Source organism: Notechis scutatus, chromosome 4, assembly GCF_049901735.1.
Source record: "Notechis scutatus isolate UNSWTSFEM ecotype Mainland chromosome 4, rNotScu1.2, whole genome shotgun sequence".
NCBI classification, from domain to species: domain Eukaryota; kingdom Metazoa; phylum Chordata; class Lepidosauria; order Squamata; family Elapidae; genus Notechis; species Notechis scutatus.
In genome coordinates this window covers 131,060,015-131,084,835 of record NC_142012.1, presented here as the reverse complement: position 1 = coordinate 131,084,835, position 24,821 = coordinate 131,060,015, and the positions used below count along the sequence as shown (strand labels likewise).

The 24,821-nt window shown below is 35.1% G+C and overlaps 1 protein-coding gene across 8 annotated transcripts in view; it reads left to right on the top strand.

Annotated features, from left to right (window-relative positions):
• Positions 1–24,821, top strand: part of FARP2 (FERM, ARH/RhoGEF and pleckstrin domain protein 2) — a 66,676-nt gene that overhangs the window by 34,113 nt on the left and 7,742 nt on the right. For 4 of the 8 annotated variants that reach the window (XM_087964944.1, XM_087964946.1, XM_087964945.1 and 1 more), the window contains exons 13-25: positions 1,560–2,001; positions 10,886–11,040; positions 13,731–13,820; positions 14,350–14,483; positions 16,042–16,120; positions 17,425–17,662; positions 19,122–19,252; positions 20,181–20,249; positions 20,352–20,441; positions 20,866–20,886; positions 22,051–22,133; positions 23,367–23,485; positions 24,090–24,253. In XM_087964944.1, the coding sequence (XP_087821070.1) occupies positions 1,560–2,001; positions 10,886–11,040; positions 13,731–13,820; positions 14,350–14,483; positions 16,042–16,120; positions 17,425–17,662; positions 19,122–19,252; positions 20,181–20,249; positions 20,352–20,441; positions 20,866–20,886; positions 22,051–22,133; positions 23,367–23,485; positions 24,090–24,253 (1,815 nt within the window). The remainder of the gene's footprint in view (positions 1–1,559; positions 2,002–10,885; positions 11,041–13,730; positions 13,821–14,349; positions 14,484–16,041; positions 16,121–17,424; positions 17,663–19,121; positions 19,253–20,180; positions 20,250–20,351; positions 20,442–20,865; positions 20,887–22,050; positions 22,134–23,366; positions 23,486–24,089; positions 24,254–24,821) is intronic. The other 4 variants (XM_087964949.1, XM_026694844.2, XM_087964947.1 and 1 more) reach the window with 4 other exon arrangements.

Genomic DNA, 24,821 nt, shown 5'->3' with positions numbered 1-24,821 from the left:
ACACGTGTATATTTACAATGCACATGCACAACTTCAGAGATCATTTATGAAAAGTACTTGCAAGCCAGCTATTACTATTCTAATAGTAATCTACTATTACTTGATTTGCAAACTGTTTAACCTTAATCTCACCTACTATATTTGCCAATGTATAGGCATTTATCAGAAAATTGATAGAGCAGAATAATGTGGATTCAAAGAAACTTTTTTACTACATTGTTCTGTAGATCAGATTTCATCAACAATCCTCAGTTTTACATCTATAATTTTTCTTCTGCCTGCTAAGTTCTTTGATGCTACCAATCATGTCTCTTTGCTACATGTACTCCCATAAGTACTGCCACCAATATAATCTTACAATGAAAATGCAGGAGCTACCTGCATGGTATGAAAAGACAGTAGAGCATTCATTTATTAAAGTTGCAAAAACAAAATTGTATAGGTAGTCCTCGGCTTACAACAGTTCATTTAGTGACTATTCAAAGTTACAAGTGACTTATGACAGTTTTTCACACTAATGACCATTGCACCATCTCCATAGTCATGTGATCAAAATTCAGGTGCTTAGCAACTGACTCATATTTATGATGGCTGCTGTGTCCCTAGATTATGTGATCACCTTTTGCAACCACCTGACAAGCAAAATCAATGGGAAAGCCAGATTCACTTAACAACCCATGTTACTAACTTAAGAATTGTGGTGATTCACTTAACAACTTGTGGCAAGAAAAATCACAAAATGGGGCAAAGCTCACTTAACAAATGTTTTTCTTAGCGAGAGAAATTTGGGGCACAGTTGTGGTCATAAGTTGAGTACCTGTATGTCATAAAGTGTATACATATACTCATACACAATTAAGATGAAATGCATTTAGATTTGAACTATTTCTGTCCATTTTCATAGCCATCTTTGCAATTAATATAATTCTGGGTGGCTGACAAAAAATTAAAAACAATATAAATACTGCATAAATATATATTTCACAATGAATTAAAATACAAAATGGCTGTCACACTATACCAATAGTGTGGATTCACATACTCTCTTAACTGTCATTTCCATGAAAATAGGAAATTCTTTTAAGACATTCTGAAATAATATAGCATCTCTTTACGTGTGGTTTGTTTTGAAAGTTAATTCAAGAAATTTGGAAGGGCAAGCTGTCATATAAACAACCAACAAATGTTTCTCTTCAGTGCATTGATAATGTTACATACTATGTTTGCAGGAAAAAAAAACAGGCTCAGAGAATACTAAGAACCCAAATATTTCATTGCATTGTCATTTGAATAGTAATGTAAAAGTCACATATCTTTCCTAGTTACAAAAGACATGCAGTTTTTATATTTCTGTGCATTATAACTAAAATAAAATGGGCTGCTAAAACCTGGAAATGGAGCCAAGATTTAAAAAAAAGTTTTTTTGCTATTGAAGTATACATGCTATACTAGTTTCATGATCTTAGAGAATAAGATCCTAAGCTAATTTATATAGTTTATGTTTGACCTTCTTTGATTCATGGTGAAATAACTAATAATAAATTTTCTTTTCTCTCCAGAGTATCTCATTTACAGAGGGGTTAAGAATTCCAGCATCTAATGCATGCACATATGCCTCCTTCCATATGGATAATTTATTACCTTCAAACATTGCCAGCTTGTCCTCTTTGACAGAAAGCAATTCTTTCTTTTTGGAACCCAGAATGTCACATGGCGGGAGCTTATCAGCAGAAGGAAATAGTATAATATCAGAAGAAACTGGGAAGAAAGTGGTACAACAACCTGCATCACCAAACCTCCAGTCATTCCAAGGTGTTGGGATTTGTAATGTTGAAGAAAGCTGCAACCCCATTTGTTCTGATGTTGAGAATCATTGTGCTTTAGAAATAGCAGTAGAAAAGTATAACAAAGAAGGCAGGATAACTTACAACAATGGCAATGATGAGGATGATGATTTTACCACAAGCATGGTCATTGCTGGTAAACAGCGTCAACTTCAAGGTAGGGATGCCCCTCTTGTAAAGCTAGTTAGTTCTCAGCTTCATGTTTCAGAGGAGTTCATTGATGATGATCCAGCTGAAATCTCCTTTTTTGCTGGAGGCTCTGAAGCTTTTTCTTATTTGTATGATGGCCTAGATTTAAAGGACTCAAATTTTTCGAAGTGTCTTTCAGATTCACCTACTTTAACTAAAGAAATGTTGCAACAGAATATGGTATCCTCTCATTCAAGTCCTGACAGATATTCAATTGAAGCAGTAGATATGAATGTGGATGATGAATTTGAATTTGAAGGAGATAGTGATTTCAATGGAAATCAGCAGCCATCAGATACCTCAGAATTATTTGAAGTTAAAGCACAGGCAAGCAGAATGCAAAGTCTCCTGAGTCCTTCTGAAACTAGTTCACTGATTAATAACCAGTCTGAAAGTAGCTCTCTCAACAATTTAACATTAAATGGCACACCATTTATGCATACTTACAGCTCTGCTAATCAGTCTGAAGCTAGTTCTATGGTGAATTTTCCAGCATATTCAGTTCGTTCTGAATCAAGCTCAGCTCTTCAGTTCACTGACATTATTGACCAGTTAGAACAGCTGAGTTACCCACCTACCACTACAGAAGACTCTAGTAGTTCCGATGATTCATGGGATTCAGAATCTGCACCTCCATTAGATATAAACCTCTTCTTTAGCAATCCTTTTGCTCAGGCTACAGTAGAGAATTTCTCTCTTGACTTTCAGAATAATCTCAAAAATCTCACTAAAGAAGATAAGTCAGAGAACACGTGCACAAACCATTAATATTTGGCATGATATGGCATGTTGATTTATGCTGATTAGAATCAGATTTTTAAAAAGAACCTGAGCGTCATTTTTTCCTGATTATTATTTTCAGTCATTGGAATATAAATTTGTAGACTAGATCATTATTGTTGACTCTTATTCCAATCTTTTTAAGGCATCAAGAACAGCGGTGAAGGCATCAATAATAAATACAAAGCACTATAATATATATTCATTTATTAAATATTTTAAAACTTTTGTTATAAAAATAATATTGTATGGTAAGTGTGTGAAAGAGATAAAGACAGACAGAAATCCTGAGTTACATTTTCCAGAAGACCTTAAAATATTAACACTTTGCCCATTTTTTCCAGTAACACTTCTAGTTACTAAGGTTAACTCTATTATCTTACAAAAAGAAGCATGATTTTCAGGACTGGAATGAAAACTAAGGCCCATCTGCAGTTTTGAAATTAAGCTATCCATAGGAAGTTGTATAACACTTATCATTCTTGCCCTTTCTATTTCAAGAATTTACAAATTACTGCTACATGTTTCTTTTTTTTAAAGTGCAATTATTAATATATCACATTGCCTGCATTTTCACTATGACATTGAAACTAGTTCTTATATTCTCAGGTATTAGGAATATGTGAATGTATTGGTACGTTTTATAGTAACAGTTAAAAGTACATTTTCAAAATACTTTATTCATTTTATAAGATCTCCAGGTGATGGATGGATGGATAGATGGATGGATGAATATGATATAATATAAAACAGCATTCTCCAATAAAGCAAACTGAACATGCTGGACAAACTAGTCTCTTTGCTAGCCTTAAAAAAAAATCACGATGTAGGCAGCATACTATGCAGTGGAATGCTGATTTGGGTATTGAAACTAGAGATTCATAGTATTCAATAGAATTTTGCATGGAAAAGCGTGAATGTGTATGAATAAATGTCCAGTTCATTCTGTTGTTTAAAAAAGGGAATTTTCCTTGTTTTCATGATTCTTATTCTGTTTCTTTTAACAAAGTTATAGTTCAAGAACTGTTTGTTCATTCTTAAATAATCTATGCTGTAGAGATCATTTTTTTCATCTTGCAATAGTCTGAATTCCTCAAAGCTTTTAAGTTTTAAAATTGGTTTTCCTTGGCAAGATATTTTATAGAAAAAATATCTCGACTTAATAAATAGAGGCTGATCCTCTAAAGGTCAACAATCAGGCAGGAAAACATAGTGGGGTTTTTTTCAGATAGGAATGTTAAAGATCCTGTGCAAAATAATTATGTTTTCAGATAGTTGCAGCAGCCATATCAATCCATATAATTCCATTATATATTAATAAGGAATTTGATTGCAATAGATGAGATGTGATATGATTAGGTATATATCAGATACATTCATTTTGTATAGTATATTATTATAGATCTGTAATCATTCTATATTAAAATAGTTGTTTTGATCAATTTAAAAATTGTAAGAAGATAGGTGGTGTTGTGTAGCTAAAGAGCCACACACAGTTGAACTTTGGAGGAACACTATTTGTGTTAGTCATAGCAAGTGGCATAACTGATAGATTGGCTGATTTTGCATAAGTTAAATAGGTTCAGAGCTGGTTAGATTCAACAGGAGATTACAGAACTAGACCAAGAAATCTTTAAAAAATCTGAAGGACAATGGCAAACCATTTTACAAACACCCAACATGGACACATCTCTATTCACCAGGAGTCAAGTTTAACCTGAAATGTATTTTACTGTTGTTTTTGTAGAATCAAATACTTCAGCTCTAATTTCATTTTTAATTATTATTGTTTTTTCTTAATTAGGAAGAATTATGCTTACTTAACAGTCTTGTTCACTTGAGATTTCACTGATATTAATCATAATTAGATAATATTACTATAAGGTATAATACATATCTTAAAATATTTCTTTAGGGCATTACTTAAAATCTGTTCATATTCATTCTCACTTTTTCATTTTATGAATTTTTAAATATTACATGGAATGATTAGACTTTTATAACAACATTCTTAATATTGACTGTTGATTACTTACTTTTTTATGTTAAACTTCCTCCCAATAAACGTTGCATATTAGAGGAAACAAGATGACTAAATAAATTATGTGGGCTTTTTTTAAACTTTATGCTAACTTTAAGGAATAAATGATGTTGGTAAATTTTACTTGTAGTATATTAGGAGATTCAACCACTAAATAATGAAGAAAACATTCCTAGGTACAGTTCTTTGAGAAGCTGCCATTAAAAGAATGCGGCAATTCCTTCAGTAGGAGTATATTAAAAATACATTATAATTCCATTAGTGACAAAGTTGCCTTCACAATGTACTGTAATTACTTTTATTAAATGTTTTACAATGCAAATTATTTGTGCCTTGGTATAAGCAATTTCATGTTATTGGTATTTACTTGTTAGAAAAAATATTCTTAGACTGGAAATTCTTACAGTTATTTATCATGATGATCTACATAATATGAATGCTTCACATATCTTTGTTTCTGTTGAAATTGATTATATATCTACAGATTTGTATTGATAATTTTGAAATTACATATCCAATAAAATTAGAAGGTATTCAATATAAATAAGAACACGTTTTAACTTTTTTCCTTGTTCTTTCTCAAAAGAGAATCATTATTGATTTTCTCACTTTCCTGATTTGCTGTCTGATGTTTACAGTAGGAATACAATTTTAAGCAAATATGAAATACAACAAATGTTTTTTTCTAAAGCATGTTGTTTTGTGATATTTAGTACAAGTTACTATTTTGGTGTGATATATTCTTGCTCACAGTTAAAATTTACTTTATTCATGCAATTAGATCATTCTTAGTTACAAAATAGAAAACAGACTTAAACATGATGCCGGTTACTATATCAGTAAAATAATCTGCATATACGTATTTTAAATAATCTGCATATACATATTTTCACAGTTGCATGAATTTAAATATATTATGATTGATTTATATTTTATTTATTTTATTTATATGATCACCAGTTAATATTTAGATCTTATCAACTAATCTATGGAATCGAAGGACCTTAAAATTTACCAGGGTAAACATTTAGAGTTTTTAAACATCACCACACAACGTTTTTCCTGATTGTCATCAAATTTTGTGTTACAAATGTAGACAAAGTTGCAGCAGGGAGGTACTCATAATGTATGTTCAAGTATCCTGTGCCACCCACTCACATTTTCCATTCAAGCAGAAGACTACTATAAACCTCTATGTAGCTTTATTCATTACCTTTATGAGACATGTTTCAATGATTAAATCAGACTTCATTCCAATATTCCTAGATTTTCATATTCAGATTCAGCCATATGATCTTAACTGAGGGCAAAAGTTAATGAGAAACCTGAATCTTCAGTCTAAATTAGCTCTGTTCATTTCAATAATGGCATCACAAATTTAAATTTGGATACTACTTTTTCTAGCTTAAGAGTATAATCATGTAATAATTAAAACTGAATGTTAAAATGTGTTAGTACTTTTGTTATTTCAGGAACAATGCTGTTCACAAGTTATTTTTAGAATAACACCAATACTACAGTAGTACAGTCACTTACAAAAAATACTTATATTTGTAGAGCACTTCATATAATATTATCCACCTTCCCAAATAACTGAACATTTGTTATTGATTTGGAAATTACTCATTCTCAGTACTTCTTAAAATATTAAATTCCCCTTAAAGATGTTACTTTAGTCAGGACAGGATGTGTTTTTAATATTATTGGTATTGTTGAACAATGTTAGAGGACTATACTTTGTGAATATGAATTGACAGAATCAGATCTTGAGGAATTACTATTTCAAGTAAGTAAAATACTTTCCTTGGGATATTTATCTATCCCTTTTAATCTCTATGTACTACTGTAGGAATATATGCCACATCCTGGGAAATTTTAGGCTTTTTTATAGTGAGCAAGATGCAGATTCCATACTTCTCTTGAATTGCACTCAGTTTTAGTCTGATAATTGGTGACCCACTGTTATTAGTATTTATAGTTATTTGCAATAGATTTGTAGAAGGGAAAAAGATAAATGGCAATTACAGTTTTCCAGCCTTCAGTGTAATTTAATAACTGAACTGACTGGTTTTTAAGCAACTTTGCAAATGTAATGTTACATAAGAGTTTTGATGAAAAGATTTAACTAGACAATAAAGTACGTGCACAAGATATATGCTTCAGACTGCTTTTGATGCAGAAGTAAAGGTGTATTTCAGAATCTGTAGTTTATTTACGTTCCTTTTCTTAGTTTTCTTAGTCAGATGCAGTATAGTAGCCTTGTTATTGCTTAATATTTTATACAACTCCCTGATCTCAGAGCATTTTCTATATCCCTTTGATATCTTCTAATAGATCCTATATGTTTGTCAGTACCTATTTGATAAATGGGGCTGAGGCTGATACAAAGTATGATTCAATAAAACTCATAGCTGACTTCAACTTTTAAGCCGAAACTTCTAGGACATGTTATTAACCAACATACTGCATCAGAATTTTATTTGGTTCTGCACTTAAACTTTGGACAAAACATTGGAACTCACTAAAGTATCCAAAAAAATGGCCCACAAGGCTGATATTCACATTCATTCTTCTTAGAACTCCTTTGCAAAATAAACTTTCTCATGGATATTTTAGGCAGAGTGATTAATGATTGTTCCGATACTAAGAATCCCAAAATTAAAAACTTGTTATTCTTGCTAAACAATAAGAACTGTTTTCAATAATTCATATCAAAATATAAGAAGTAGAAATGATGAATACTGTAGATTTTAGAAAATGCATTTCTGCTCAAAGTACATAGAAAAAGAACCTTGCATATAGGATGATTCAGATTTTTTGGAGAGAATTAATTTTTATCACTTTTAGTTTCTGGTATTAAGCCATATGTGGGCCTGGAATGTGACCTTTGTGTGTATGTGTTTGTATGTGGTATGCCTGGTTTCTTGGAAAGATGAAGTATATAATGAAGAGTTGACAAGTCCTCTGTTTTACAGGGACAAACAGTGATTGTGGTATATAATTTGTGAAGCAGTGGAGAGACATTAGGGGGCTAATTCAGTATTACAAAGTAATCGATTTTTTTTAAAATACAGAATTTGATTTTTATATTCTTATACAATGGGGCAGTATTTTCATAAATGTACTGTTTTTGCTCACTTCTAAGTAGATTAGGAGGAAGGGGGGAATAGAAACTATTGGAAATCTGAATGGACATTAATACTGAGATGTATGAATGTTTCCAAGTGGGCAAACATTGAATAAGTATATAAAACAAATAAGGCAAATTTGTAGAAGAGGAAGGACAGTCTTCAGTCAAGCCATTTTTGAAACTTCTGATGTAGCTCTAATACATATACTAAGTTCCCAGAATATTAACCTATTCATCATTTAACAAAAAGAGGTTATTGTGTTATCTCTAACAGACAGATAGATATTCTATATGCATGCTGACACTAAAAATTTTTCGTAGACTTAAAGAATAATTCAAACTATACTTATGTTGTACTGTATTTTGGCATTAGTTTGCTTTTTCCAAGTATTTTATTGGTGAAATGTTTATTGAGATATAGATAATTAGAAGACAGCTAAAATTACTGGATCTTTTCTTTTAAATGCTAACAGATGTGTGTGAAATTGAACATATAATCCTACATAACTTATTTGGCAAATCATAGTTTAAACAATCTTTTGCTGCTAAAAACCTTCATATAACTTCACTGTCATGATGCAGGCAGAACAACAGGATGCAGTGGCAATGGAAGACACATCTCTTAAACATTCAGAATATTTTATTCAAAGATATAAAGTTTTAGGTAATTGGGAGGTAGGGTATCGAAACTTCAGGACAAGATGCTTGATTGTAATAGTACTCCTAGGCTACACTTAAACTAGTGGTTTTGCTCTGGTTTGGGGTCTTTCTGCAAAGGAACCTGGATACATTTATTTTATTAGATTTTTTAAAATCCCACTTTTATAAATAACTCAAGGTGGCAAACATACATAATACCCTTTCTTCCTCCTATTTGGTCCACAACAACATTGGTGTGAAATGAGTTGGACTGAGAGAAAGTGATTGTCCCAAAGTCACCAGGCTGAGTTACAATTCAGAGTCGCTTATGTTTTAGGCCAGCACCGTAACCATACACTAGGGCTCTCATACATTGTTCAATTAGACAGATACCTTCCCCAATTTTGCATCAAAAATATTATCAATTGACTTTTTAATAATAAAAACATTTTGCAGAGAGTATCAAATTCTGAGACTATATAGTTTAACTTACATAAACTCATAGTATTTTATGCTCTCTGAAATAGCTTAAAGAAAATTGCAAAGAAAAAAAAAGTTATCCTGAAAAGGAACAATTAACAGGACTGGTTGCAAACTGCATAACTATTTCCTCCTTTACATTTCTTGAACTAAAACAGTTTTCCAGTAAATGGTTTTTCCCTGCAAATAATAAATGTCAGTAATTTTCATTCTTCCGGATCCTGCAGATGCTAACAAGGCACCAGTGGAAAATATTTTATGAGCTAATGTATAATGCAGATATGCAGTGGTTTGGCAAAGAATGTTAATAGTTAACTTCTTCCCTGAATCTCTTCCAGGTGACTAAGTGTAACATTATTTAGCTTCCTCAGACTGTGCAAATACTTGCACTGAAACATCCTTTCCTTCTCATGCTACCTCCCCCTTACTTCATTCATGACTTTTTAAACAGCTTTACTTCCTGAGTCAAAAGACCAGCAGCCAGTATTGTAGCAGAAAGCTTGCAGCTGGCTCTTTCCCAGCTTTGTAATCTACTTTGAAAGTAAGTCATGGAAAAACTCTGCGTGTCTGCTTATTTGTATCACCACTGTACAGTGACTTTTTGGACAGTTTGACATAACTTAAAAAAATCATACAATTAAGAATAAATGTCTCCCAGAGCACAAAGATACATGTTGTTTTTCTAAGAATACATAGGATGGAATTTGGAGTGGGAGTGGCAAACTGTTTGAAAGCATTCTTTTCGTATTAGCATCAGCGTAGGAGACTTCTGTGGTACGGCCCTCTGCAAAACAGTTCTGTCATGAGAAACCAAACAAGATAGTGCTTAGTTGCAACATCAAAAATGTCAGCCAAACTGAAGGTTTAAATAATGATAGGAATTTGTTCTATGAATAGTAAATAGCAATGCTGTGGCACAAAAATTATTTTAAAATCTACCACACTTGAAACTATTATAATTGCTTGTAAAAGGAAATTTCTGGCTATCAGCTATTGTCTTTCTCTGCGTACCATTTGATACGTTGTTGTGCCAAGTTTTAGAGGAAAGCTAAAAAAAAAAAATGGACTAGATATTTTAGCTTGGAATCTATAATTATGTAAACACTTCAACAATTTTGTTGCTTCTCTCTATTTCCTGGGTCTCTTTTCTTGGCAATTATCTTCTTGGGGATGATTCTTCTTCAAATGTTGATTGATAACTGAAAATTGCCTCTATATAATTAACAATGCAATGTGTTTTAAGGTTGTGTCAATAGTTAGCTTAAGCTTCCTCCGGAGAATTTGAAGGGATTTTAGTCCTTGGTCTCTTTTTCCTAAAGCTACATTTTCTGCTTCTGCGAAAAGTTTCTCAGATTAGTACTACATTCTGAAATGATGAAATGCACATCCATTTATGTTTTCTTGCTTTTCATTTCCACTTTTCCAAAGACATTATGATTAGCATGTTATACAAGTGATTTATCCAAAGGAGCATGTTAATTCAGTGATGCGCAACTTCAATGATTTAACCATGAATTGTAGGTGGTGGTGGTGGTGGTGGTGGTGGGGAATTGACTTCATTTTTTTTAGCTAGAATTCAAATCTTTAGCTAATACTGGTTTGAATTTGAGCAAATCATATTTTCATGGACTACTTCAAATATATTTGAAGGCTTGTTAATTTATTGTAAGTTACAGGAAGCAAAAATTGCTTTTGTATAGATTTATACCTACTTTGATATTTTATAAAAGGAGACATTGTTTGACTATTTTCTTTCCCCTTCCTTTCTTTTGTGATGCTTAGGTCCTCAACTCTCTTCTTTTAAAGTGAAGAGTGCAGTGTCCTTGAATCCCCCATTACAGGAAACTGTGATCCAGGGCTCATCTCCTCTGCTGAGTCCTGTCCTGAGTGATGTTAGTGGAGCCAGGTTTGAAGAAGAGGATGAAACGAAACATAAAGTAAGTGGAGGAAGAGCAGTTGACAACAAATAGTGCAATTTCCATTCCTACTTATTGCATTATTTCCAGCTTGTCATTTTCTTTGTTACATGTTGATACTGTTTGTGCAAGTTTGCCTATGCCTTTTCTAGTAGTCTTACTGCAAAGGATGCAGTATATTGGGGCCACTTCGCATATGGTATCTTTGTTGTGTGGCTTTCAATTCAATAGAGTTCAGGACAAATAAGTACACTACAGTTACCGAAAATAACAAATGCTGTATTATCTTTTCATAGGCAGGAATCAATAAACACCTGTTCTTATCTTATGAGCTCATGTTATGTTTACATTGAAGAGGACTATGTATAAATGAAATGCAGTTTAAAATGCAAATGCATTTAACAGTTATTCCTTTTCAAAACCAGATTCTGTTAGAGTAAGGCTTATAGTTATGGGCAAAGTAAGGGCTTACACAAGATTTTAATGCTCATTTTGCAAATTCAACAAAACTCTTAGGTGATTTACCTTTATTAACATTGCTGATTGCATAACCATCATGTAAATGTGAACTTCTCAAGACAAAAGACAAAATCCTGAAACACGAATGGAAAACTTCATATCTTGAGTTGAAATAATACGGTCAATTTAGGCCGATATTTTTCCTTGTGTAAAAGGCTTTTGCTCAAAATCATGTAATAAGAAGAATAAAGTTGGGATCTAGTACCTAACTGGATAATTAATTATATATTGAAAAATATCCAATTTTTACATTATGGTTCACTGTGACTAGAAAATTACTCGCTGCATGATTTTGTATAATACTGGTCTCACAAACACACCTGCCTTATAGCAATAGCACTTAGACTTATATACCGCTTTACAGTGCTTTACAGCCCTCTCTAAGTGATTTACAGACTCAGCCTCTTGCCCCCAACAACCTGGATTTTCATTTTACCCACCTGAGAAGGATGGAAGGCTGAGTCAGCCTGGTGACATTTGAACTGCCAAATTGCAGACAGCTGGCAGTCAGCAGAAGTAGCTTGCAGTACTGCACTCTAACCACTGCACCACTGTGGCTCATATGACATCATCATAACATTATTCCAATGTTAAGATGTCCATTTGTTGAAGACATATCCCCAGAACAAAACCTCCACCTTTATGCTAACCAGCTAAGACAGATTGAATCTAAATCAAAATCAGCAGGAATGTTCTGTTTTCCACTGGAAAATGTAATATAAACTTCTAAGTGAACATTCTGATTCACTTGGAGAAAATCCTGAAGGAGGTTATTAACTGCCAGGTTCACTTTGGCCTGTTGTGAGATCATTTCCTTCAATCTAACCTTGGTGTTTTATGGCTGCCAAGTGAACAGAAACTGCCAGACAATCAAATTTTGTTTTCTCTGATTCATTTTTAAGGCTCAGATAGAAATAGTGACCTTGGGGGAGATTGCCATTCCTAATGAAAACCTCTTTCTCAAGGTGGTTGGTTTTTTTTCCATGTAAGGCTCAGCACTTTCTAGGAGAAGATATAAGGAAGACTGATTTTTCACCCTTCCTGCTGCTTTCCCTTGTTTTGGAAGTGAAGCAAGGAGACATTATGAGCAATGTTTTTTAAACTGGTATAATTTATTCCTGCCTGGAGATCAGGAGGAAGGCTCACATTGTGAGGTGTGGCGAGAAGCCCACTGAAGCATTGCTTCCAGTGCTGCTTGAGCCTAAAACGAAATAGTATTCTGGCATGGCATTATTGGCATGTAATCCCATACATTTTTGTTGTGGCCCCGATTCCCGAGCCTATGCTGTCAGAGGAAGAAGACCTGGAAGATGAGGAGGAGGAACTGGGAATGCCTTCCTCCCCAGGACCTTCCTCTCTGGCAATGCCTTCCTCCCTGATAATGCCTCAGGTTTCATCAGACAACCGAGAGGAACAGCCTGAGATTAATCAGGAGAAAGGCATATCGGAACAGCCCCTGACAGGGAGTAAAGAGGAAGAGTGTTGGCTTGATCCTAAGCAGCGTCGTAGGGAGAAACGTGAGCAGCAACGTAGGCGTGGGAGGGTCAGAGAGTGAGCTGAGTCATTGAGCCACACCCCACAGGGGATAAAAGTGGGTATGTTTTTGGCTGGAACTTTGTACAGGACAAAGTTTAATCTTACTTCGGATTTTCTTTGTGAATGATTTTTGTGGACTGCCTTGTAATTTTCTGTGAGTAGATTTTTATTTGTTATCAGTTCGGACTTGGCAGGCAGAGCGTGTTGGAATGCCAAGGTTTTATCAGTTCCAAAGAATTAACTCTGTGAAGTCCAAGCCAGCTTGCCTGCCTGTGTTTGTGTGAGTTTGTATTCTTTCATCTTTTGGGAAAGAAGAAAAGTGAGACAGAACACATTTTGGTTCAGAAAACAAGGACTAGGAGAAATTGTACTTGCTAGTTTGCCTAACTGGATAAGGATTCCTGTATGTAAATATCAAATGGATGAAGTTTGGATGCACAGTATATTTCCCTTGGACATTCAGTTTGCATTTGAGTATATATATATTTGCAACATATATATTGTTCAGATCCAAGAGTTAATTGCCCAAACAATACTTGTGGGCTTATTAGTCTCAATATACCTTTTACACATTAAAGCAATTTGAATACAGTAATACTACATGTTTCATGTAGCATTTCTTCTTTATTTACTGGGAATTTGTTTCTTTCTTTCAGAAATGCCCAACAGACAAAGCATATTTCATTGCAAAGGAAATCCTTGCTACTGAACGAACGTACCTAAAAGACCTGGAAGTTCTAACACTAGTAATTCATTTAAACCTTCATTTATTAACTATTTCCTCTCTCCCAAAGAATTATTCAAACAATTATATATATAGAAGAATATCTTTGAATCAGTTCTGTTTTTTTAATCTGTCTCTGTTACTCATACAAAGGAGATGCTCGAAATTCCATGGCTGATGTTGTGCCTCTCTATCTTCCCAATGTTCTGATATATTTTTGTTGCACTGTATTTTAGAAATTGTAGGATTGTACAGCAGGTCAGATTTGAAAGCAAAAGATGTTTCCAAGTGAATGGATGCTTATCTAACACTAGTCTGCCATTTTTTCTTCACAATAGGAAATTGATTTGTAGAGTTTCATTTTTTAAGTTATTTTATAAATGTCCCTACATGCTTTTCTAGATTCTTTAATATTAATTGATCACACAGTTAGCTGTAAAACAAATATTTGATCATGCTTTCAGTGGGAGTGGTTTTGGTATAGAAATAAAGTAAATGAATAAATAGCTAAATATAAACACCTACAGTTTGATTTTTTTTTTCTTTTGCAGTGGTTCCGCAGTGCAGTTTTCAAGGAGAATGCAATGCCTGAAGCTCTCATGACCTTATTCTTCTCCAATATAGATCCTATCTATGAGTTTCACAGAGGCTTTTTGAAAGAGCTTGAGCAGAGACTAGCACTCTGGTAAACGTTATTAGACATATGACTATGAAAATTGAGTTCTGTGATACCTGACAAAACTGCTTTCCTGTGAAGCTGCATTGAATACATACTTGAATAGTGTTTGCTAATGATCCTTTCCATGAAATCAGTTTTCTGAATGACACTACATGTATACAATTGGTATACAATTGGTATACACTATGTATACCAATTGTATGATATGAAGTCTCTAAATGTTTGGTGACTGCAGTCATTCCAGTGAGCAAATCATTGTTGTAATTATGAGATAAACATTTATTTGGATGTATTTAAAAATTCACTACATATACTTTCTTCATTATATTTTAATTGGTCAAAAATGGTCTTCAAAGAAAGTAATATTTTTGATAACCCTATAAAACATATTGTTGAAAAAAAACACAAACATTTGCTCTCTTGCTTCAAATTAAATGTTTATTTTTACGAAGAGAAGAAAAATAAATTAGTTCAGTGGAAAAAAATAATGATTAGTTTAGATGGCAAGATCTGATAGTTAATAAGTTGAAGATATTTTTTGAGCCTCTTAATTCATAATGGATTAGTTCACCAGAGCAGTTTCTGAAAATCAGAAGGAATATTGTACATAACTGGTTGTAGTATTTTCAAATGAGTAGAAGTATCTTCAAATGAATAACATAACATTGAAAGACTTGCAGAAAGAAATACTTAGAATACTTAGAAATCTGAGTGAATTTGAAAAACTTACAATATGGAAGTTGACATCTGCTGGGCCTTATTTATACACTGCTGGTGAACTAAGATTCAGAAACTAAACAAGTCAAAGACTGCATGCTCATATAGATGCAGCATTTGTATGTAGTATACATATGCAATAATGAGAATTTTGCTGAAAGAATATTGTCAGATTCATCCCAAATGTTGTACTTTATCCATTTATCCATTTGTATTTTATTCTTTTGTCCATTTTCTTGTTTTTTCTTGTTTGCTTATATGTCTTATTCAAAATGTTGAATTTAATTGATAACATTATGTTAACAATTTTCCCATTTTCCTTTTTTAATTTTTTTATTACATCGTAACATTCCATTATGGGGTATAAAATAAATGACAACATATTATATATGAAGAGAAACTCATACGAGTGTACAAAAAATATTTCTTTTTGAGTTTCGATCATTCAAGATGTGTAATATATTTCAGAGAAAAAGTCTTTGCTCAAAGATAATTTTTGGTGAGTTCAAAGACAGATTTCAAATTCTGAACAGGAAAGTAGACTATTCCTCCTTTCCAGAAATGTCCAAATGAACATATCACTGAAAAAGGAACTGCTCTTCAAAATGCATTGCAGTATCTAGTTCTTTTGTCTTTCTTGGTCATATATTCAGATTGAACTACAAAGCAGAAGAATGATTAACCTTCTGAGAAATTACTGCAAACAAGTTACAGTGTTTCTTTCAAAGTTACTGTGGGTATCTTATTAGTTTTGAAAGAAGAGCTGTTATATTTATTGGTTGGCTCTGAAAAATAATTTTAGACTCAGTTTTCCCTAGAGCTCACTTTTTCACTCTCTCAATTGAAGGGAAGGGCGATCAAGTTCTGGTAAAGGAGATTATCAGCGGATTGGAGATGTCATGCTGAGAAATGTGCAAATATTGAAGGTATGGAAGTATCTATAACTCAGGAATCTTGTGTTCTCTCCCCCCCCACTCATTCTCATTAATATGTGTCTTAATGATAAAATGGCAAATTCTATGTAGGAAATTTAGATACTGAAGGATCCAATCTGGGCTGGTCACTGGGATCACAGGTTTGAGCCTTCGGACTCATGCTGGAACCTATCCTCAGGGAACTTCTGTCTGACCAGAATGTATGCTTTGGGCTATACTATGTGTAATGTTTATGTGGTGCCTGTTGTGCATGGCAATGTAAAGATTGCTTGGAGGTGGAAGATATTTCTGATGTAATCTACCAGATCCCCTGCATGGATTGCCCTGTGACTATGTAAGACAGACAGGGAGGAAGCTAAACAACAGATTGCAAGAACACAAACGAGCAGTCAGACAAGGAGATCCAAACTGATTGGTAGCCTCACATTGCAATGAACAATGACATACATTCAGTTTCGAGCTACTAAGATTGTTAGCTAAGCAGATACAAAAATAGCCAGGGAAATGATTGAAGCCTGGGAAATGGGCCCCTCATCACTGAACAGGAGTGCCGACCAATTTATCACCAATTTATCAGGTACTTATGAGTCAAAGACTAAATAGCTGGCCATCAACACCCCAGTCAACCACTAAAAAGCCACACACAACCAGGCACCACACAAATACTATGCATAGTATAGCCCAAAGCCCACATTTTGTGCAAGAGAAGTTCCCTGAATATATGCTCCAGCATGAGTCCAAAAGCTTGGGAGACTAAATCTCTCATCCTAGTGACTGACTCACACTGAATCCTGCAACATTGTCCCAGAATACATATATATATGTGCCTTCATTCATGACATTTAACATTGTTACTTTACAATAGAAAAATTCCAGTTTAAATATTGATAAGTCTTGTCTAAAAATTAATCTTTATGCTACCACATATATACATAAAATTATAATTGTATATGATTATGTAAAATTATATGTTACTGCTTTGAAAATTAAATATACCATATGTTATAATTATTATAAGATGCAGCAAATTCTGGCATTCTCTGATGAATTTTATGCTGCAAAATCTCCATCGTTCATTCATATATTTATTGAGATTCTGAACCTTTGACAAAATTTGTCTAATATTTTGTCTTGTGTGAACATAGAATTTCTAAATATTTATTGTAAATGGACAATTGTTGCGGACAATTTTTTTAAAGAAGTATGCTTTTTTTCCCCCAGTAACTGAATATTTCAGGTAAAGAGATTGCATGATTTTAAAAATCTTTATAGCTGCGTCTTCTGTGATCCCATAGGAATTTACCAACTATCTGCAAAAACATGATGAAGTCTTGATGGAGCTTGAGAAAGCAACTAAGCGTATTAAGAAACTAGAAATAGTTTATAAGGAATTTGAACTCCAAAGAGTTTGCTATTTGCCCCTTAACACTTTCCTGCTCAAGCCTATCCACCGGATAATATACTACAAGTTGATCTTGGGAAGACTTTGTAAACACTATCCAGCAGATCATCGAGACTACACTGATTGCAAGAGTGAGTAATAGAATTAAGCAAATGGTTAGAAAGAATCTAGCTGACATTTTTTGTTTTCTTATTTTATGCTGCTAACTAACTGAGTTGATGAAATAATATGGCTACAGAATTAGTTCATTCAATTTTGTCACCTGCATCTTTGAATAAAAAAGTAATAAAATATATTTTAATACCTTCCTCACAGTCATCCATTTTTTAGACACCAGTTTCGATCACTGCAATGTGCTCTACATGGGGAAACCACAATTGGTCCAGAATGCAGCAAGTCACACAGTTTTTGTGCCTAGCAGTTCACCCAGTAATATCACTGCTGTGTGAACTGCATTGGCTTCCTGTGATGACCCGGGGAGGGGGATACAAAATAAACACAGTCACAAAAACCCAGTGATGCCCCTTTTATTCCTTCACTTTGCTTCCAAGCTCCAAATATCCTTGACGGAAGACAAAAAACTCCCACGCAACCAGTTACAGGAAGGAGGGAAAAAACAACACAAACCAGGCAAGATAAGGGCTGGAGGATGTCCACAGATAACAGAACACATACTGGGAAGGATGCCAAGCTCAGAGAGGAACCATAAACTAGAGATATTTCCATGCTGTGTTTCCAGCATTTGCCCATATGCATGTCTGTCCTCTTATTCAGTTGTCACAACTGCAGCCTATGAAGAGGATCAAGGCCCTCTCCTCCCAAGTAGACCATGTCTCTCCCTTATCCTCTCCTCCCTGCGTGCCCTAGGATGGAAAGGGGATAGGTCTGGGTCTTCCTCTGACTGCTCAGCTGGGCTCTGCCCTTCCCCAGCCTCCTCCACAACCTCCGGAGCCACACTTCCACTCCCTGTCGGCTGTTCCTCCTCTCCCTCAGAGTCAGTCTCCACCAGGGGCATGACACTTCCAGTTGCTTTTGGGGTGCAATTCAAGGTTAGATTAGATATGATGTGTGTGCTCCAGGTTCTCTCTCTTGAATTTCGCATTTTGATGGGACCTTGGAAGCATGCCTTCTCAGTGACTGACCTGGCCCTTTGCAACAGCCTCCCATCCAAGATCAGAGGGATCCTTACCCTTTAAGTCTTCTGGAGACTGGTCTCCATGCCCCGCACCTGACTAGGATAAGGGTTGAGCTGTGAGGATATTTGGTTGGGCATCTGGAGACAATTGTTTTTAATCATGATTTATGGATTGTTGTGAACCACCAAGAGTCGTTTTATGAGATAGAGGGCTATGTAAAAATTGTAAACAAACTCATTTTGGGTATGCAGGTAAAATTAATTAAGTAGTTAAATTATATAATATCTCACAATTATGTTTCTCAATAATCCTCACAGGTTTTATAGGTTTGTATGTGTTTAATTCAGAGAAAATTTGTATTTTTAAAATAGATCTACTAATGATAAAGTATGTTGTAAATTCATCCTTGATGTTCTGATTGTTTGCCCGTGGCATGTTTTGGATAATTCTGTAGATGCACTGAAGGAAATTGCAAACATGACATCGCAACTTCAAAACAGTTTGATCCGGCTGGAGAATTTCCAGAAACTAATAGAGCTACAGCATGATCTTCTTGGTACTGATAATCTCATAGCACCTGGAAGGGTAATCAGTTATCTTCTATTTTAAAGTCTTCTTTGTTATTATATAGTATTTTGCACTGGTTTGCTGCTTACTATATGCTCCATATTGTTGGAGAAACAGGGTATATCCTTGCTTTAGGCATTTGTTGTGTTACTTTAGAGTTAACTTAGGCCAAAGTGTTGCTGTTTGAAGTAGAAAATTTGAAATTATACTTATATGTACCTTCTAAAATACATTTCTAACATTTTAAACTCATTCTAAGAAAGGCTCATTGAAAGCCTCATGTTGAAGATATCAAGAACATTGTTTTAATATTTTGTTCCATGTTAGTCTGCAGAGACAATGAAACTAATGGAACTAATGGATTAGCATGGAACTAATGAATGCATTGCTATGAAGTCTACTTATTATCCCTTGATTAGTTAGGGCACAGCCTTTCTAAAGTATCTTTCTCCATCCATTGCTCAGTTGTGGGCTCCTCCCCCTTTATCTGATCATTCCCTAGACATTCCCTCTTCCCTCTGTCATTCTCACATTCCACATGAGTACAGCAAGATTTGGAGTGACAGCTGCTTGGTCGGAAAGGGTACACAAGGGCATGCTGGTACAGTGGGACTGGGGAAGGGTGTGTGGGTGGGGAAAAGCTGCCCAAGTATCTTGTAAACTTCCCTGTTGACTTCCCCACTGACTTTTTTTGTGGAAAGTCAGCAGAGCAGGTCGCAAAGTGCAATCACATGACCATGGGACACTGCAACTGTCATAAGTACAAGCTGTTTGCCAAGCATCCAGATAGTGGTTGTATGACTGTGGAAGCGTTGAGATGGCAGGAATTTCGAGGATCAGTTGCAACAACCACTAGTTTAGCACGGTTGTAACTTTGAACTGTTATTGAATCAATCGTTATTCAAGGACCAGTGGAGCCAATTTTTCTTGTTTAATTGTTCCATAGGAATTTATTCGAGAAGGTTGCTTGTACAAACTTACCAAAAAGGGCTTACAGCAAAGGATGTTCTTTCTGGTGAGTTGATATTTTTGCTCAAGGCTGTTACAAAACATAACTGTAATCAGAGGTTGTTTTTAAAAGACAGAAAGGTTTGACAAACAAAAATGTCTGTCTCAGTTTTCAGATACATTGCTGTATACAAGTAAAGGTGTAACAGGGACGAATCAGTTCAAAATACGAGGACACCTCCCTCTGCATGGGATGCTGGTAAGTAGCTCTTCATACAGCTGCCAAACATTAAGATAGTATGATCTCTCTCCTCTTAATTTATACATTTTCATTATAGTTAACTATTAAACTATTATGTTTAACTATTAAGTCATTTGTAAAAATAACAAAGGTAGCATATGAACAAATGAGATAAATAAATAAATAACCATTGTCAATAGGATATTCCTGGTGGTTCTGAATATTTTTTTAGATGTTCTTATAATTTTTGTATGAAATAGAAGAGCAAACTTTGTCAATTTTCTGGTGTCAGAACAATCAAGTAACTATGGATGAACTTACCATGATGCTGTTCTTTGTACACCTATGTGGATGTTGCAATTTCTGTTACTCCCACACCTGGACATTGCATGCTCTTTTACTTTCCAATGAACTTTTTTCTATGTTTATGTTTGATTTTCAGCTGATAGTCCTGGATCCTCCGGTAAGTAGTAAGCAAAACAAATAGGATTGCTATGTTTAGACCTGTTGAAGTGGCAATGTAATTGTAGCTACTAGTTTTACCCTCTAGAACAGAGATCTCAAACTTTGGGCAATAGGCCAAGTATGTTATTCAGTTCAGTCATTCATTAACCCTGCCTTGTTCTCATACAGCAGGAGAGCCAGAAGTAGGGCAACAGCTTATGAATCCTCCCTTAGGTTAATGGAGAAGCATACTATACATGGGATTCATATTCACAGGTCTGGGGAAGTCAGGCAAAGGAGTGACAGCCTGGGGCTGGCTGTAGCAGGAGCAAGAGGGGAAGGTGCTTTTCCTGCTCCTCAGTGCAAAAGCCAGATGTCTCTTCTCCAGAATGAATGTCAACCTCCTGTCATGTTTGTTCTTGTGTACCTTTAAACCTCCTGTTGTTCCTGTGTAACCCTAACCTCAGTTGCTTAGGTTCATTACAATGCACATGCAGTTGTTCTATCACACCACACCTTTCACATCTTGTTTGTCACCAGGAAAATGATCAGGTTCTTTTGTCATTGGCTGAGATTAGCACCATTACTCAGAAAGGTATGAGGCCACATTATTGGCTGATTTACTGCTAATAAGTCAGCAGAAGCAATAACACTGAAAAGCAACTGATATAGGAATGTGTAATTTTGTAATTCTCTGCAGCAGTCTTTTTGATGCTGCTTAAAGGCTTTTGTATCAATGTAGGAAAACGTTTCCTTATTGTGGCTATCGGGCTAATGAAGTACAGTAGTCCTCATTGTCCTCATTAGCCTCATAATAAGTTTGTGTCAGTCTTACTAGATAGACCAGAAACAAAACCAGATGAGCTAATTCTACTTTATTATAATATAAAGTGACATTAACAGAAACTTGCAGTTCTGAAAGTACTTCTCTCTTCCATTCCCATAAACTAAGCTGCCCTTTATCTGACCGGCCCTTTGTCTGTATCTTGTTATCTTGTTTCCCAAGGTCATTCCCTCCTAACATTACAGTTTGAGACCCTCAATTTGAAGGTAAATGGCTATTAAATAAATAGCGCTTTTTTAAAAAAATAGCTGATAGGTGGATTGTCACAATTTTCATGCCATTTCTTTTAATTCAGAACACATGCCATTTAATGAACAGACACATTTCTGTTTGTTACAGGTGGAAGAGAGTGAAAATGAATGGTCTGTCCCTCATTGCTTCACAATCTATTCAGCTCAAAAAACTGTAGTAGTGGCAGCAAGGTAAGAAGTTGCTCAGTAGATTGTTGGTGCCAAGGAAGGGATATATATGTGAATAGTTCCAAATGAATATCTATGCATGCACAGAGAATACAGGCATATCATCCCAACTCTATTCCAGATTGTGCAAAGAAGACTCAGATTTCATGCTTCTCCAACTTATGGCAGAGTGAATGTCTTGAGACTTAGTCTTGGAGTCTTAGTGGACAACCAGCTAAATATGAGCCAGCCGTGTGTAGCAACAGCCAAAAAAGCTAATGAAATCCTAAATTGCATTAACAAAAGGATACAATCGAGATCAAGTGAGGTACTAATACCACTCTATAAAGCCTTAGTAAGACCACACCTAGAGTATTGCATCCAGTTTTAGTCACCACATTATAAAAAGGATGTTGAGGCTCTAGAAAAAGTACAGAGAAGAGCAACCAGGATGATTAGGGGACTGGAGGCTAAAACATACAATGAATAGTTGCAGGAACTGGGCTTGGCTAGTCTAGTAAACAGAAGGACCAGGGGGGACATGATAGCAGTCTTCCAATATTTGAAGGGCTGCCACAGGGAGGAGGGGGTCAAGCTATTTTCTAAACGCCTGTAGGCAAGACAAGGAATAATGGATGGAAACTGAACAATTTAACCTGGAAACAAGGAGAAACTTTCTGACAGTGAGAACAATCAACCAATGGAACAGCTTGCCCTTGGAAGTTGTGGGAGCGTCATCACTTGAGACTTTCAAGAAGAGATTGGACTGCCATTTGTCAGAAATGGTATAGGGTCTCCCGCTTGGGCAGGGGGCGGGTTGGACAACATGACCTACAAGGTTCCTTCCATCTCTGATTATCTGTTATTTTTTTATCTGAGACAAAGTTTCTACGTGGAGGAACATCCTGAGAAATAAATGGCATCCTGTACCTTCAATTTTGAGATTTGCTAATATGATTGTTGTTCCCCCTCTTCCTTTTGTTACCTCGGATTTCAGAAGAATTGGGGAAAATATTTAGATGTGTGATAGTGTTTAAAGAAAGATTTTTAATAGTTGTATTTGAATATAAAATGATTATGGATCATAATGTGGAGTCATCAAGATGTTAGCTGTATTCCAGTATTCATTCTTTTTCTATGAAAAGGGAGGAAAGTGTTCTATATATTGGATAATAAGCAGTATTTCTTTTAACTATAAAATACATTACAATTTATCTATGAACACATGATGCTTAATGTTTTATCTGTGCTTCTCAGCACTCGTCTGGAAATGGAAAAATGGTTGGAGGACTTGAATATGGCCATTGAAATGGCCAAGAAAACTGTTGAGAAATCTGGCGTGTTCCTTGAAAATTCTTTGTCCAGCCGTTCTAACAGTAAGTGCCTTGTTTGTGATTTATAATACACTGTGCCTGCTTTCTTATGACAGCAATAATATGACTACAATAATAACTAAAACATTTTGGCTAAGAAAAATATACCCTCTCAGATGCTCCTGATAACCTCAGTCTTGGCAAATAAGAACTTCCAGCTGTTAAATATTGGTAATGAATTTTGTGGTATGTGATCTTTTTTCTCCATTATTTGTATTAAAAGTAGCTATCCTTTGAACCCAGTTTTACAGTAGCCACAAAATAGATTTTTAACAAGTGTATAGTTCTGGCTGGTTTATTTTATTGATATGAAATCCCATATGACATCTAAAGAATTATAGCATTGTTATGTAATTTCTATGTATACTTTCCTCACTGAAAATCTGATCCAGCCAAGCTGGTTACAAAATTGTGAATTCCTCTATATAATAAACAGTAAAGTATCATCAGTTCCAAAACGTTCTGGGCTGCAAAGGTCATGGATGCTAGAAACAGAGTTAACTGATGGATAACACCTTTGAGAGAGACCTGCTTTAAGAGATTCTTGTCACTATCATTATCCATGTACCACAGTCTCTTAAATGTTTGCTCCCTTCTCCTCCTTCAGGATCCTCAGATGAGGTTTCTCTAGAGCAGGAGTCCGAAGAGGACATTCATTCTTCTCGTAGCTCCCTGGACAGGCAGAGCCACCACCGGGCCAACACTACCATACATGTCTGTTGGTACCGCAATACCAGTGTCTCCATGACTGATCACAGTGTGGCCGTCGAGGTACCCAGCAGCAGTTCACGCATCACTTTCACTTATCACTCTGTCTTGGTTGCTGGTTTCTCTAACTCTATACATGCATTTGCTTTTAACCTTCATCCTTTTCATTTGCCTTCAGTAATTTCAGTGGCCATATTGAAAAAAAAATTAAATGATTGCAATATGATTTTTGTGGTGTGTCTACCTCTGCATGTTCCATTACAAAGCAGTGTTTTAAAGAAATATTTTGAAATGAAAACAAATAAGGAAAGCCCATAAAGTCTGGCCTCTGGAATTATTTCCAACTCTTGAACAGTGACTTTATTCTGAGTCATTTCTCTAAGGGGAAGGGACCTTATATTGGAACAGTTAATAATGTTAAGGTTACTGCTCTTCTGTCTCTCCTTTGGGGAATTTTTTTTTCTTTGTACAGTACCTCCAGCCTGATCTCTGGTTTTAATTATGTCCTTTCTTAGAGTGATTTCTCCCCCTGGGTTAAATTTCTTCTCGTTGTGTTCAGCTTCCAGAGAGTTATGGCACTGGCAGACAGAAATACTCTAGAGCTCTTTCGCATAAATGTCCCCCTACCATT